Source organism: Labrus bergylta, chromosome 2 (genome assembly GCF_963930695.1).
Source record: "Labrus bergylta chromosome 2, fLabBer1.1, whole genome shotgun sequence".
NCBI classification, from domain to species: Eukaryota; Metazoa; Chordata; class Actinopteri; order Labriformes; family Labridae; genus Labrus; species Labrus bergylta.
Genome location: NC_089196.1, coordinates 16,502,131 through 16,516,165, shown reverse-complemented (window position 1 = coordinate 16,516,165; position 14,035 = coordinate 16,502,131). Strand labels below are relative to the sequence as shown.

The following is a 14,035-nucleotide window of genomic DNA, read 5'->3' as shown; positions in this document are numbered from 1 at the left end:
AACAGCCGTCTCACTCTGTGACGATTTCCAAAGACAATCGACCCAGTAAGGGTTAAACATAACTCCGCGAAACACAATAAATGGTACTTTGAATCAAAGCTTAATCAACGAGTGTTATAGGTTAATAAAGACAAAAAAAAGCTATTTAAAGTAATAACAATTTCCTCGAAATATTGGAGTTGCCATGGTAACACGACTCCAATGTATCTGCTAACGGGAGGCATTTATTTTAAACGTAGAGAGAATTATGTCTTCAATAGACGATCTTTGTCAACTGAGGTAGACGCATGGGTTGACGTAAAACGTAATGGCCGTGCTGCTTGAGTACCCGAAGATTTCTGATTTCTGCCTAGGATACAGCAAAAGTTAGCAAGCAAATGACACTGCAACATTGAATTACCCTCCTAACCGATGATTAAAATAGTGAAACACCGTAAACTGATAAAAGTCTATTTAAAAATAACAGACTATCTAGCATGTTCATAAATTAATTTTTTTAGGCTATGTGTTTTGTCAATTAATGTCTTATGAAAGATGGGCCAATTATTCCTCTTTCTGCTCCGGTTCCTTCAAGATTTGAGATGTGTATTTTATTATTATTATTATTTTTTGTGGCTGAATGAAATAAACCTATCAATAGTGTAATATAAATTAAATGCAGCACTGCTCTACTGCCACCTGCAGGCCGTTTGTTAAGAGCCGTAAGCGAATCTCTCCGTGATGATAATTTCTCATGTTAATACACTTTAATAAAAACATGATGAATTCAGCCTGGAGTTAGGGCAGGACAAACATTTATCCTGAAACTTCTTTCTGGGCTGTCTTTTTTTTTTCTTCCCCAGTGCAGTTGAACCAGTTGAACACTAATGGTTAGCGTCCTGTTTCTATAGCAACGCAGCAGCTTTACGCCGCAAGTAACATCAAACAGGTAAGAAGAAATATTTTCCAATTCATCACCTTTTAACAACGTTTTTATGAGCAGTCATATAAGTACTACAAGTAGCCTATCAGTAGATTTACCAATACCATCAAACTGTGTACTGTAGCCTCATAGTAAAATAGATAGAGGGCTATTGGTTTAGAATTCTGGAGGCCCTATTTTTAAAAAAACACGTCCTCATGGATTATGTTAATTTGTACTGAATCTAATAAATATTCAGTTTGTCTGAAGCAGTTTTCAGCCTCAAGAGTTTGATCATTTACTCTAAAAACGTTATCAAAAACGTTCAAAAGAGTGAAGGCATATGTGTCAGAGGGACAGCCTCTTTTTATATTGTTTATGTGAATTTAAGTGTCAAATAATTCCAGAGGTAATAAACTTTTTTTTTTTTTTTTTACATTTTCCTGACACAACTATGCAAACTGTTTGTGATGTAGGCTCCTTGTCTTGATGTTTTTTGTTTGTTTGTTTGTTTCTGTATGATATCAAACACTTGTTGACAGTGTCTTCTTCCAGATTTGTTCCACATTCTTTATTTTGCAGACCTCTGTTTGTGGCATAATTTATAAACTCCTGATGTTTTGGTTTTTTTTACGAGAAAATAAAATCAGATTCAGTTCCAAAAATAAGAAAGAAAATAAGTGATTTAGTAAGCTTTTGTTTTTGTTGTTAATTTCTTTTTTACAGTCTATGATTTGGAGTAGGACCTGATAAGTATTAAATCTAGGCATTTTCTTTGAACGGGAAGTAGTTTTCACTAACAATATCCACCATTGTGTAACAAAGTATAAAACCATATCTTTATTTTATTTTTAGGAAGTAGTTTTCACAAAGAATACACATTTATATGAATGCCTTAAGATGGCAGTTCAAAAACAAACCTGTAAACAATATTCATATGTTATATTTGTTTTTGAACTGATAATACGATATAACACAATATAACAAATCTCCTGCATGTCCTATGTGACTATGAACAACACGTCTTTGAATATGTTTTTCACCACATGGCCGTGTGAGTCAGTCAGATAGTGGGTAGAGTGTTATTCAGTTAGTAAGTGTCAGTCAGCTACTCAGGTGTTGTGTCAGTCAGTAAGTCAGGTATAGTGTCAGGTCAAGTTTATCTTAGCAACAAGGCAATTCAAAGTGCTTCAGACAAGACATCAGAAGCATCATGACAAAGGGGTAAAATAGAACATTTAAAAACCACTAAAACAAACCATTAAAGCTCTCAGAGAAATATAAATATGAAAATATATATATATATATATATATATAAAAACATTAATCACAAAATATAAATAATCTCAAATTTGGAATGTATTTATGTAATCTGCTCTGCGTGCATTTCAATGTTATATTTCTCTGAAGCCTTATCTTCCCTGTCAGTCAGGTGTGGTGTCAGTCAGTAAGTTAGGTATGGTGTCAGGCTAAGTTATGTGTGTCTATCAGTAAGTTAGGTAACGGGTCAGTCAAATGTTTTTCACTAATCCAGGTATGATGTAGGCCTAACTGTTATTTGAATCTTTTTACCATTGATAAAATCCCAGTGTCCTCTTACAAGCACTACATGTTTAACTTTATTTTTAGCTTGATTCCTTTGATCAAATCAGTCAAATTTACATGGAACATCAATTAACAATTCTTAATTAACAAACATGTTTTGTATCTGGTGAGGTTTCCGTAGGGAGTGGACCTGCTGCAAAGCATTTTTGTGAGGATTGCCGCCATTGATACTGATCAGTGTAATTTACTTTTATGAACACAAGGTGGCAGACAAAGTACCAATGAATGAGGCCAACACACCAAAGTTGAGCAAAATGTATTATTATGGTCCAGCAAAGCCAAAATGTTACGTCCCATATGTGACCGCATGCAGGGTCTCAGGAGGTTAAATAAGGCATTATATGCATATAGGCAATTATATGATGATAATATTGGCATCCCGTGGATTTCACAGTAACTTTAAATTAGGTTAACTTTGACAGGCTGATGAAAAATGATCTTGTAATTATTTAAATTTATTGTTTATTTTTGAGTTTAGAGTCTTACTGTCCTGTTATGTGTAGCCTATATGAATGAATGACTGACTTTTGGTAATATTTTCAAATATGACATTGGGTTTGTCGCATGCTTCTTTGATAAACATTAAACAGACTTCCAGATCAGATATTTAATTCTAAAAACATGATGTCAAATGCACTTACAGAGTCACATGACAAGTTCACTTTTATTGAAAACACTCACATATCCTAAAGACAGTCACATATTTTTTTTATACAACACCATTTCCCACAAACCATCAGGCTGCTGCAGGTTAAAGTTCAGTTAATTGTTGTTGACGTTCAAAGCATCGTTTGAACTTCGACCACATTTAACTGGGTCAGTTCAGCCACATTTTAATAAAACAATATTTTAGAGTACTTCAGAGAACTGCAATCCTGCTTGACATCATCTGATTTCATGATCCTTCACAGAAAAAACATGTCTTCTCCAAGGTTGGGCGTGGTCAGAGACTCCATGCTGATCAATCCTCGGATTGTAAAGGTGAAATACAGACAGACACACACACACACTCACACACACACACTCACACTAGCATCCATCAATTACTGTATAACTCTAAGTGACAGTTGTGGGGAAAAAACAACCACCAGGAAATTAGCGAATGGCTATTTTAAGGTAAAACAATACGTTATTTTATCCAACAACCAACAAGTTGTCTCAGGTTTCACTTCCTTGCGGATATTGACGTCATACAGTTTTTGTAACATCTTTAACTGTCACTGAATAAAGTGTTGGTCTCCTAAGTCTAACCCTTTCTTATGAACAATAGATGGCAGCACGGGTCTAACGAAAACAGCAGTGGAGGGCCTCATTAATTTGCTGAAGGGCCCTGGGGCAAATAAGGATTTGAATAAGGGCCCCTAGTGACAGCCTCTGTATCAGTTGAAATAATCAAATATTTATATCAGGATCAGTGCCTAATAAAGACATATCTATGAGATGCCCATCTAAGCAAATGTCTTTTCTTCCAGGGAACTGCTGGTTTCCACTAAATTCTATGAAAAACCAGTAGCTACATTTTGAATGGTTCACTGTGGTGCTATGTATCTTTAATGATGAAGAATATCTTTCTCTCCCTGTGTGCAGGCGCCTCTGGGTCAGTCCAGGTCCGTTGGCCTGTCAGTTCCTGGTCCAAATTTCACTTATGGAACCAGCAGCTCGCACAGAGATGGGGGTGTGGCTGAGGGTAAGCCCCACCCACTATCAATAAGATAAACATCAAAGAATGTAACTTAAAACATTTAACATCAGCAGGAATGGTTTACCTGTTAGCATGATGTTACCTTAGCCAGTGACAGAAGTTTGCAACAATTTTATTTCACTTTTGTGGTAACATCATTGTGTAACATTAGCAGCTTATATTCATGTTAACATTAGCTTATAACAATAGTAAATAACTTTAGTTTGTAGTCTCAATTTGCATTGACGATACTCAAGAATGAACTAATGCTATCAAAGTCAGTCATCTATATTCCTTAAACAAAATGACAACTTTATAAAGAAGAAAAAGGTAAATAATCAAACATCACAAAACGACGTAAATAGCTCCGCTAACTTTATCATTTACCATTAGTACTGAAGATATAATTTTACATATAATAATGTATTGTCGTTATTATTATTATTTATGTAAAGAGACATTTTTAAAGAAACTTCTCCTACTTATGAAGCCAAATAAACAATTTAAAGTGAAACATTTATAAATATCTGTTTCTTAAAGGACAGAAATGCACCAAAACATGGGATCATTTCATGAATATGTTATCCTGCTGTTGCTTGAAATAGCCACAAAAAGCTATCTTTGACATCTTCCCTGGTAAAATTTCAACATACACCTTCATTTATGTGTAATATAATTCCAATATCATATTAGAAGAATACAAACAGGGTACATTTCACTGCGCTACCACTGCATTGACCTTGAGTATTTTATTTAGGTTAAAGAAGGTGATGTTGCTTCTATTTGCTGAAGTAAGGATGAGTTTTGATTGAAGGGTTGTACTTTAAGTGTGGAATTAGTAATACTGTAGTAAATATGCTTCTTTTTAGCATGCATGAGCGGCAGACATCTAGCATTAGCATATTGTTAGCTGTAAATAAAATAAAATAAATGGGAATAATTTTGCGTGTGTGTGTGTGTGTGTGTGTGTGTGTGTGTGTGTGTGTGTGTGTAAGGTTTAGCAGCGGTCAGCTGTCACAGTGTGTTTCCATGAAATAAACATGCCTTCAGGCAACAATCACTGCTGTCACTCTGTTGAACACACACACACACACACACACACACACACACACACACACACACACACACACACACACACACACAGACACACACACACACAGATTTGATGGGTTCTATGTTTGTAAAGAGATTTTATTTAAAACATTGGTTGGTTTACAAAACACTGAAAGGTTTTTTTTGTTATCTGCTGCTCTGCTCCGAAGTGTCACTCTGTGATGGTCTGAGATCAGGTGTTACACAGATCTGAGACAAACTTAACTTCTCCTAAGGTTATTTTGAATCAGAGCTTTTGATTTTGTTTGAATTTTAGCAAGTTCCTCTTAAGGTTTTGTTGTATTTGAATATACTTCTGTTCAGTTTTTAGTTTTTAAAAACTTTTTAGGTGAGCATTGAAACATGATCTGTTACTGTAAAATATCGCAGTGAGACCCACTGGGCGTTATAGTCTTGAATGTTGTACCTGTGTTTTAACAGTTCTGTCTGGTTGGAGGGTTCAGCCGAGTCGTGGAGATTCTGCACCTCATCAAGCTGTAATTCCAGACTTCGTGTCCCTGAACCGGGATGCGGTAAAGTCCGGGCTGGTGACGTCCAAAGAGCTGAGTCAGTACCGGGCTCAGAGGGGTGTCGCTTACAATGCCCTAAAACCGAAAGAGAGCTTGGCTTCTCGGTGCCCGGTGGTGCCTGACATCACATTTGGAGTCCCAAACAGGTCATTAAGTTATCCACAGAGCTGATTATTGATTATTGATTGATTATTAAGAATTCATTCATCCCTCTCTCGGTCAGGCCTTCATCCCCCCTGTCAGACCTTCTGTCTCATCAGTATGGTCACCGCTGGCTGGACAAGCAGCTAACCAGGAGTCAAATCAGCAACAACCAGCAGAAGCTGCAAAGGGTGAGAGAGACAGAGTCAAACTCAAACTCATTATTTTAGGACAAAAAGATGCAGGTCAGAAAGAGGACACAGTTCTTGACAAGTGTCCATAAAGTCTGTCCACAAACTCACAATACTTGGACACAGGAGCATACAGGAGCAATAGAAATCAAGTGCCCACAAAGTATGTTGATAAGGTGACATTAAAATGACTCAACCTCTATATGGACAATAGGACACATGTCCCCACAATTTAGAACCGGTAACGTTTAAATCTTTGATTACAGCTATTTACGAATGCTTCAAATGAGCTTAATTAAAGCACCATTCCCCAACTGTACAATCTTTATCATTCTGCATTTGTCACTGTGTGTCATTCATTTAGCATGAATATATATTTTCAGGTGAGGACAGAAGACTGCTTTATGTGCGTATTTATTTACAAAAATAGTTTTAGTTGCACACAGTTACACAGCACAAAACTATATCTGACTGACAATAACATAGTCCATCAGGCTAACAACTTGAGCTTGATGTTACTAATAAATTGGAGATTGAGTCTATCATACATGAAAAACATCGATTTTGACTGCTTTTATGATAGATATACATTTAAGAAAGAACAAAAGGTGTCTGTGAGTGTTGAGAAACCACCAACATTTTCATCATTTTTCATTTCTTGACTTGGTCTTGGTTAAAGATTTTTTTAATTGGGTTAAGGTGAGGGTCAGTGTATGGAGTAAATAGTTAATGTAATGTCTATATGGAGAAAACATAGCTGTGTGTGTGTGTGTGTGTGTGTGTGTGTGTGTGTGTGCTTCTGTTTGCAGATTAAATCAAGTAGTGTTCAAGACAACAGGACTAGCCTGCTGAGGAGGAGCAGACCTCTGCCCGTGACACAGACTCCATTCAAGCTAACTCACTTCACACAGGTAACAACTTCTTAGTGATGCTAAACTTTCGCTACTCATGATGATTACAGAGGATGGTCTATCTGAAGGCCAGTTGAATGTTTGAGCCTTTCTATGTTGGCTGACGAAAGTCATAATAAATTAATTTACATTAAACATGTTGCGATGAGATAACCGATGTCAATTCAAAATCACATATATAGGCTACATCTGTTACGCCTCACCATAAGGCGGCCCTATGGGGCTAACAACAACATACAATTTGACCCACTAAAGTGCTTAAAACACCTAAACAAAGTCAAAACCAAGGGATTGTTCTATTTATTTGACAAACATGTGAATCATATAACAAAGTTCAATGCTATTTTAGTTTAAAAAAAAACACAACAAACAATCCCTGACTGAGAAGCACCACGCAGCATTCTCATCTCCAAAAGCCTCGCAGAACTCAGCACTGGGCTTTTAAGCACTCGAGGTGCACCTCATTGTGTACTCAGCAGATTCACCTGGGCAAAGCGGGAGGCAACAGAAGGGGAAAAGATACAAACAGCATATTGAACAACATTCAAGAGGAATTCAACATAAAATGTTGCAATACAAAAAACGTACTGCAAAAGAATTAAGTAAATACATTAAAAAGCAGAAAATACCGAATGATGAAAAGTCAAAAACACAAACCTAGATAACAAACACATCAGTGAAAAGTTGCCAATCCAGTTACTGCAACAGAAGCGTTACAGGCCCCTATAGAGGGAGGGCTGAACTGGAATTTGGTTAAATTTATTTTATCTAAAAAAAATCTTTCCATATTTATCCTCATTTTATCCTTTCTGGTTTTAACTTACTTCCTAAGCTGAATTCTGCCAGAAGAACCACATCCAAAAAACTCCTCTCTCCTCCTCCTCAGGTCGCTCCTGCTCTGGACACCTTCAGGGACCAGGAGGCTCGTCTCCAGGCATTCAGGGCTCATCAGTTAAACTCTGAGTCCAGGGGAAGAGCTCAGGATCTGGGGACACACAGTCTGGACTTACCTGAGGCCAAACCATTCTCAGAACAAGTCAATAGGAATCAAAATAAATAAGCCTCTTTTCACTTTATGCTTTTCTTACATACATCTGCTTCAATGATTTACACCTAAACAGCTTAAGAGAATGGAGAAAGGGAACTGGGACCTTTAAATGTAATGTTGATGAAGCTGTTATTGATTGTTCTTGTTGATCAGCAGACGTTCAGTCACATCATGTATATTTATGTCATCATTATTCATTGGAATTTATACTTTAAACCAATGAAAACCTTGTATTTAACTAGAATTATGATTGATATTAATCATGTTTCAGTATTGGCTTCTTTTTGTGACGATTGTTTGACCTACAAAGAATTACCACTGACTTTGCATAACACCTATTGCATGAAAGAGGGATACAGCCATGTGAAGATTTTAAGTTTAGATTTGTGACTTTATTCCAGGATCATGACTCTTGACTTTGATTTGTAAATATAAGAATATAAAATCATTTGCTATTTTAAAGATACTAGCGAAGAAGACCATATACTCATAAGAAATATACCTCTAATAGCCTACTCAGGAGGACAATTTTCATTTAGATAAGTCAAGTGAGAGTAGTTTTGTTCACCTCTTGTGCTCCTCCCTTGCTCTTCTTCCCATTAGAAAAGATGCAGGTTTAAGATGCTTCAACATTGGCTTTACTACTTTATGTCCACTTCTTATTTTGGTAATACTTTGGCTGCTAAGGTTGCCAACGATGGGACATGTTGCTCTAACTACTTGTAATTATACTAATTTGTTATTATATGTTTTTCTGTTTTTTTTGTTACATTGATCCCTTTTCTTGAGGCGCCATTATACCTTCAACATGACTTTTACCTGGGCTATAAAAAAACGGGAAAGAAAAGTGGGAAGGAGCATTCTAAAGACCCCCCCCTCCTCCTCCTCCTCCCCCAGCACCAGCACCACCACACACTCACAATAATCTGGAGGAGGAGCTGTGAGGAGCTGTTTAATAAATTTATATGTCTTGATATCAACACAACAAACCCCTCTCTGCGTGGAGCAGTGATCAGCTGATCGACCCGTTCAGCTTCATATCTTGATCAATGTTCCTCTTTCGAAACTTAAAGCGTTATTGCTTTTTAAAGCTATTTTTTAAAAGTTAAAGACAAACTTATTTTTAAAGGAGGCAAGTGACGTCACGATCAAACATCAGTTGAAAGTTTTGCGTGATATTTTCTGCAACTGGACAAATATTATTTCTACTGTGATGTTTCAACTCAGCATCTGACTGAAGAAGCTCACCTTAGACCGGAAGGAGATGGAGGTTTCTGCCTTTGGAGCAGCCTCCAGGTTTCACATCGACTCCCTGCTCTCCCTCAGGCCGCCCCCTGCGCTCCTCACCCGGGCAGACCCTCCGGAGCTCAGCCCGGGCAGCAGCAGCAGCAGCAGCGGATGCTCAGCGCCTCCTTCCCCGCGCAGAGAGCCTGTTCCCCGGCTGGAGTCTGCTCTGCTGCCCAGTCACCTCCATCCCCGCAGCGTCAACTCCTCTTTTCTGATCCGGGATATTTTAGCGGACTGTCAATCCTATTCTGACCCACCACAGATCTACTCTGAGCCGGGACAGCTCTATGCCTACCCGGGACAGCCTGAGCTTGAACCCGAGCCGTTCCAATCCGGACCGGAAGAAGAGTATCAGGATAAAAGTCACAGCAGCTCGTCTTCTGACAGTGAGTGCAGAGGTAGGAGCAAAAATGTAACACATAAATAAGTCTGAAACCTTCTTTTCTGAAAAGTATTTTGTCTAAATATCTAACACATGTGAGACTGCAACAGTTGCAGTAAGCCTATGTTGATGATAAAAGTGAGGGCTGTATTTAAGCCTTAATTGTTCAAATGAATTCGTTAATCAGTGTTACTTACGACACATTGAAATAGTAAGATCCCCAATAAGAAGGCACACTGATGAAATAGTCTCTGTTTGATTATAATCCACTTATTTAAAATACGGGACGGTGATTTTTTCCTCTAAACTTTTATTTGCAGAACACAAATGATGATGACAAAAATATTTGGAGATAAAGTCGGCTTGGCCACATAGAATAATTCCTATTTTAATTCGCACTGCATCATAATGATGTCCTTAATGTGATAACAGCCTAATAATAATAATTAAAACAATCAGACAAGTTGTAGTAGTAGTATAGTAGGCTAATGCTGATGTTTTTTTAAATACTGTAGGCCTGATCAAAAATGGATTGTTTTTTTTTATTTTCAAATGTTCAAATTGAATGAAATGTTGATCTTATTAATATTTATATTAACGCTTTCACACCTGTCATGGTGCTTATTTGTTTTTCTTTGTTTTAAATAGCCTACATCTACCCAGGTCATTTAGACGATTTTTCGCTGTAAGCCTCTAAAACGCAATAGGCCTATGTGCTGTAAAACATAAAACACATGGACGAGTTATTAATCATTCCGCTTCTGGCTTTGATTGTTTTAGTGTCGGAGCTGCTCATTAATTATTTAACAGAATATGTCATCATTGAGAGCCTCATTTTTGTGGATTACATCAGAGTCCATTTAATGTCAAGTTACTCTGAAGTGTGTCACATTAGACGAAACAAAAATATTCATCCTGATCATTTAGGCTACAAAAATACATTTTTGTGCATCTTCGAACACACTGACTAAACTTTACCCCTTCATAAAAGGCATGACTCCTGTTATTGCATTGTATTTATCTATGTTTTATCTATTTAGAAAAAAAAAGGAAAATGGGATCTGAAATACTTTGACTGAATGTCCTCTATCATGGAGTTGATTCATTATTAAAGTAGCCTATCACTAATAGTCTGATGATGATGATGATGATGAAACTGTTTTGAACTTGACGATGAATATAAATATGACCCCTCACCTCATGCTTTTAAATTGTATTATTTAAACAACAGTTTTCTAGGCCTATTTGTTTTAATTTATGTTTACTCAAGGTCTAAAAAGTTAATTGAAAAAAACAACAACAACCCAAAACAAACACACAACCGATGTAAGGAATTTTAAGGACCTGCATGCAGACAGTCAAAATATTAAACTCCTGAACTGGGTCACCTACAGGTGTGATGTAATGTTTTTACCTGTCAATCATCCAGTACAGGGCGGGGCCTCGGACCCTGCAGTGTGTCGTCTGAAGAAACCCCGTAAAGCTCGGACGGCCTTCAGCGACCAGCAGCTGTCCAGGCTGGAGAGAAGCTTCCAGAAACAGAAATATCTGAGCGTCCAGGACCGCATGGAGCTGGCTGCTTCACTGCAGCTGAGCGACACCCAGGTCAAAACCTGGTATCAGAACAGGAGGTAACTCAATATGCATGTACCATATCACCAAAGAACAGGACATAAAGCTTTATAAAAAAAAATAAGACAAAGGTCAACTGATAGCAGACATTTTTAGGACCCAATCTCTTTCAGAAAAAAAAGGACAGAACCAAAATATTTTGTGTCTCTTTATATTTGCAACATTTCTGTGATTTTTTCGAATCTCATAGTTTTTTTTTGGATTTGTGGTTCTTTGCATGTAATGATATTTGTTTTGTGTTTCTTTGGAGTTGTTTATAGGCTGTATGCGGTCCTTATTCAGGATGCTGTAGTTGATTTGCGTGTCTTCTTGGTTGGATGCGTCATGTTGAAGTTGTTCAATGTCTCTTTGTTGTCTTTTGGTGTCTGAGCCTGAGGTCGTGTTGTTTTTTGTTCCATGATTCTGAATCCCATAATTATTATTTCTTGGCTTCTCTGTGGTTGTTTGGTATCTCTTAGTACACATGTGTCTATTTGAATTTGTTCTATTTATCTTTGTAGTATTGTGTGTCTCTTTGCAGGTGGATTAAGCCTATCTGCAGATATTTTGTCACAATAATTGATAATAAATGTGAATTTATACCAACAGAGTACAGCTATCATATACATACACATATATATATATATATATATATATATATATATATACATATGAGAAAACTGCCAAAATATTGTGACCATTTCAAAACAATATTTTAAACACAAGTTGTAAAAGAATAAATGGAACAAAATAAAATAAATAGAATAAAATGAATGGATTACTTTTTAGCTATCTGTGGACCTGCCTGTGTCTTTGTCTGAGTTCAGTATCACTGCAGACAGACGCATGTGAGACATTTCCCGATTAATAATAAACACGGTGTGATCAATTATTCAGCAGCATGTGCTGTAATTAATGATAAATATTTAATAGAGAAACAAATCTGGAGCTTTTAGTGCAGAATCTCAAAGAGGACGGAGAGCAGGGGAGACACTAATTTTTTATTTATTGATTTATTTTTATTGTTCCATTACCACAGAAAACCCTGTTCTGTGATTGGTTAGTGGTCTAAATTATCAGCCAGTTCCATAACTATGATATATAAGAAAGCTGAAAACAAATATTATCTCACTTGCTTACTGCTTATTAATAATGTACTGTAGCTAATGATTAGGAGTGAAAATGAATGAATAAGTGTGTGTTTCCTCTGTCAGAACAAAGTGGAAGCGTCAGTCGGCTGTTGGTTTGGAGCTTCTGGCTGAAGCTGGCAGGATGTTCCTACCTAATCACTTCCTGTACCCTCCCGCCCAACCCACAATGGACATGTACCTGTACAGGAACCACACTCACCACCACTTAGCTCCACCTCTGCTCCCGCGGGTCCTGACCCACACTGAACCACACCACCTCTGACAGCTGGGCATTGGAAGACTGGTTCTCTCTGGATGACATACTGACTGCAGGAACTTTATGAAAAATGTTTTCTCTGTATCAGTTCTTGGAACTACATGTGTGCTCTGCTCAGGAAGTGACACTAAATCCAAGATTAGGAGGCAATGATTTCCATTGTGATTTACCAAAAGGATGGGACATTAACAAAAACAAGGAAGACTCAGAAGAAGGAAAACAATAGAGATTTGTTGGTCCACAGATTTCTGCAGCACACAGCCAGAAAAACTGGAAAAACTACAACTCCATCATTTCTACCAGTAGTAATAACAGAAATGTATCCGTGATATAAGGACAACGGTTACAGAAATGCGAGCAGTCAAAAAGTCAGAAACATAGACTGTAATGGAGGCAGCATCCGAGTCTGAATGTGAAGCCAGTGTGGATGTGCCTAAAAACTGCATTCCTTCTAAAGGGCCGGCAGGGACCTGATTGCATAGAAATCTATGAGGAAGTCTTTTTTTTACTTGATTTATTACCTCAGTAAACACTACCCCGAGTACACTCTCTCAATCACTAGTTTTGTCTTTTTCCAAAAACAGCATCAGCATTGAGTAAATCATGGTCCCATTTGGAGTTCAACACCAGGGTATATATTTTATAGGGCGTGGTTACTTATGGCGGACAGATCACTACCCCCGGAGACCAGAACGGTTTTTTGCTACTATTAAAAATCACCCTTAAGAGTTTGCCTTTTTGTTTTATGATGGATGTAGCGTGCCCTTATTGGCATCCAAAATTATTTAACTACTATGAAATATTGTTGCACATGGCTAGCCAGTTAGCACTAGCTTGAGCTGATCATTTTTGTTTACTTGTGTCATTGCTCTTCTTCAGCCCCACATATGTTCACTTCTGTCTCCAAAAAAACAAGACTCAAAAGGCAAAAATGCCACAAATCGAGGCTTAAAAAACAGTTTACAAACCATCGGGTAACCTCTGTGTGGCCATGTCCACTTCTTAATTAAAGTCTATGAATCACACAAACTGTTATTTGGAGCTTTTGGCTGTTTTGAATGTCTGTATAGAGGAATATTTCTTTTTTTTTCTTCAATAAATATGCAAATAATTCTTATTTTTGCTATGGTATTCTTTATTTAAAATGGTCAATTACACATAAAAATCATTTATAAAGTTACTAAGTTTTAAAAAACGAAAGGATTTGAAGCTTGAGTCCATTCTTGCAATGTTTGGGACTTGTTTAGG

General features: G+C 37.2%; 2 protein-coding genes across 3 annotated transcripts; both read left to right on the top strand.

Moving 5' to 3' along the window:
* The first annotated feature begins 102 nt into the window (after positions 1–102).
* On the top strand, positions 103–8,365 carry cfap77 (cilia and flagella associated protein 77). 2 transcript variants are annotated; one of them, XM_020649790.3, is made up of 7 exons: positions 103–928; positions 3,418–3,487; positions 4,094–4,193; positions 5,721–5,955; positions 6,033–6,141; positions 6,951–7,052; positions 7,939–8,365. In XM_020649790.3, exons 2-7 carry the CDS (start codon positions 3,425–3,427, stop codon positions 8,110–8,112), a joined length of 783 nt encoding a protein of 260 aa, XP_020505446.2. In that variant the 5' UTR covers positions 103–928; positions 3,418–3,424; the 3' UTR covers positions 8,113–8,365. The 2 variants fall into 2 exon arrangements, with proteins under 2 accessions (XP_020505446.2, XP_065822455.1); XM_065966383.1 differs by lacking the exon at positions 103–928 and having other exon boundaries at positions 1,983–3,487.
* Positions 8,366–8,957: 592 nt separating this feature from the next.
* barhl1a (BarH-like homeobox 1a) lies at positions 8,958–13,926 on the top strand. The gene is made up of 3 exons (XM_020649783.3): positions 8,958–9,785; positions 11,199–11,400; positions 12,595–13,926. The coding sequence occupies exons 1-3, from the start codon at positions 9,365–9,367 to the stop codon at positions 12,791–12,793; spliced, it is 822 nt and encodes a 273-aa protein (XP_020505439.2). The 5' UTR covers positions 8,958–9,364; the 3' UTR covers positions 12,794–13,926.
* Positions 13,927–14,035: the final 109 nt, after the last annotated feature.

Bases quoted from the DNA above. Each gene is read 5' to 3' on its own strand.
- barhl1a (XM_020649783.3), top strand. From the start codon at position 9,365: ATGGAGGTTTCTGCCTTTGGAGCAGCCTCCAGGTTTCACATCGACTCC. The intron at 9,786-11,198 runs GTAGGAGCAAAA...TCAATCATCCAG, and splicing joins TTCTGACAGTGAGTGCAGAG to TACAGGGCGGGGCCTCGGAC. The intron at 11,401-12,594 runs GTAACTCAATAT...TTCCTCTGTCAG, and splicing joins ACCTGGTATCAGAACAGGAG to AACAAAGTGGAAGCGTCAGT.
- cfap77 (XM_065966383.1), top strand. From the start codon at position 3,404: ATGATCCTTCACAGAAAAAACATGTCTTCTCCAAGGTTGGGCGTGGTC. The intron at 6,142-6,950 runs GTGAGAGAGACA...TTCTGTTTGCAG, and splicing joins ACCAGCAGAAGCTGCAAAGG to ATTAAATCAAGTAGTGTTCA. The intron at 7,053-7,938 runs GTAACAACTTCT...CCTCCTCCTCAG, and splicing joins AGCTAACTCACTTCACACAG to GTCGCTCCTGCTCTGGACAC.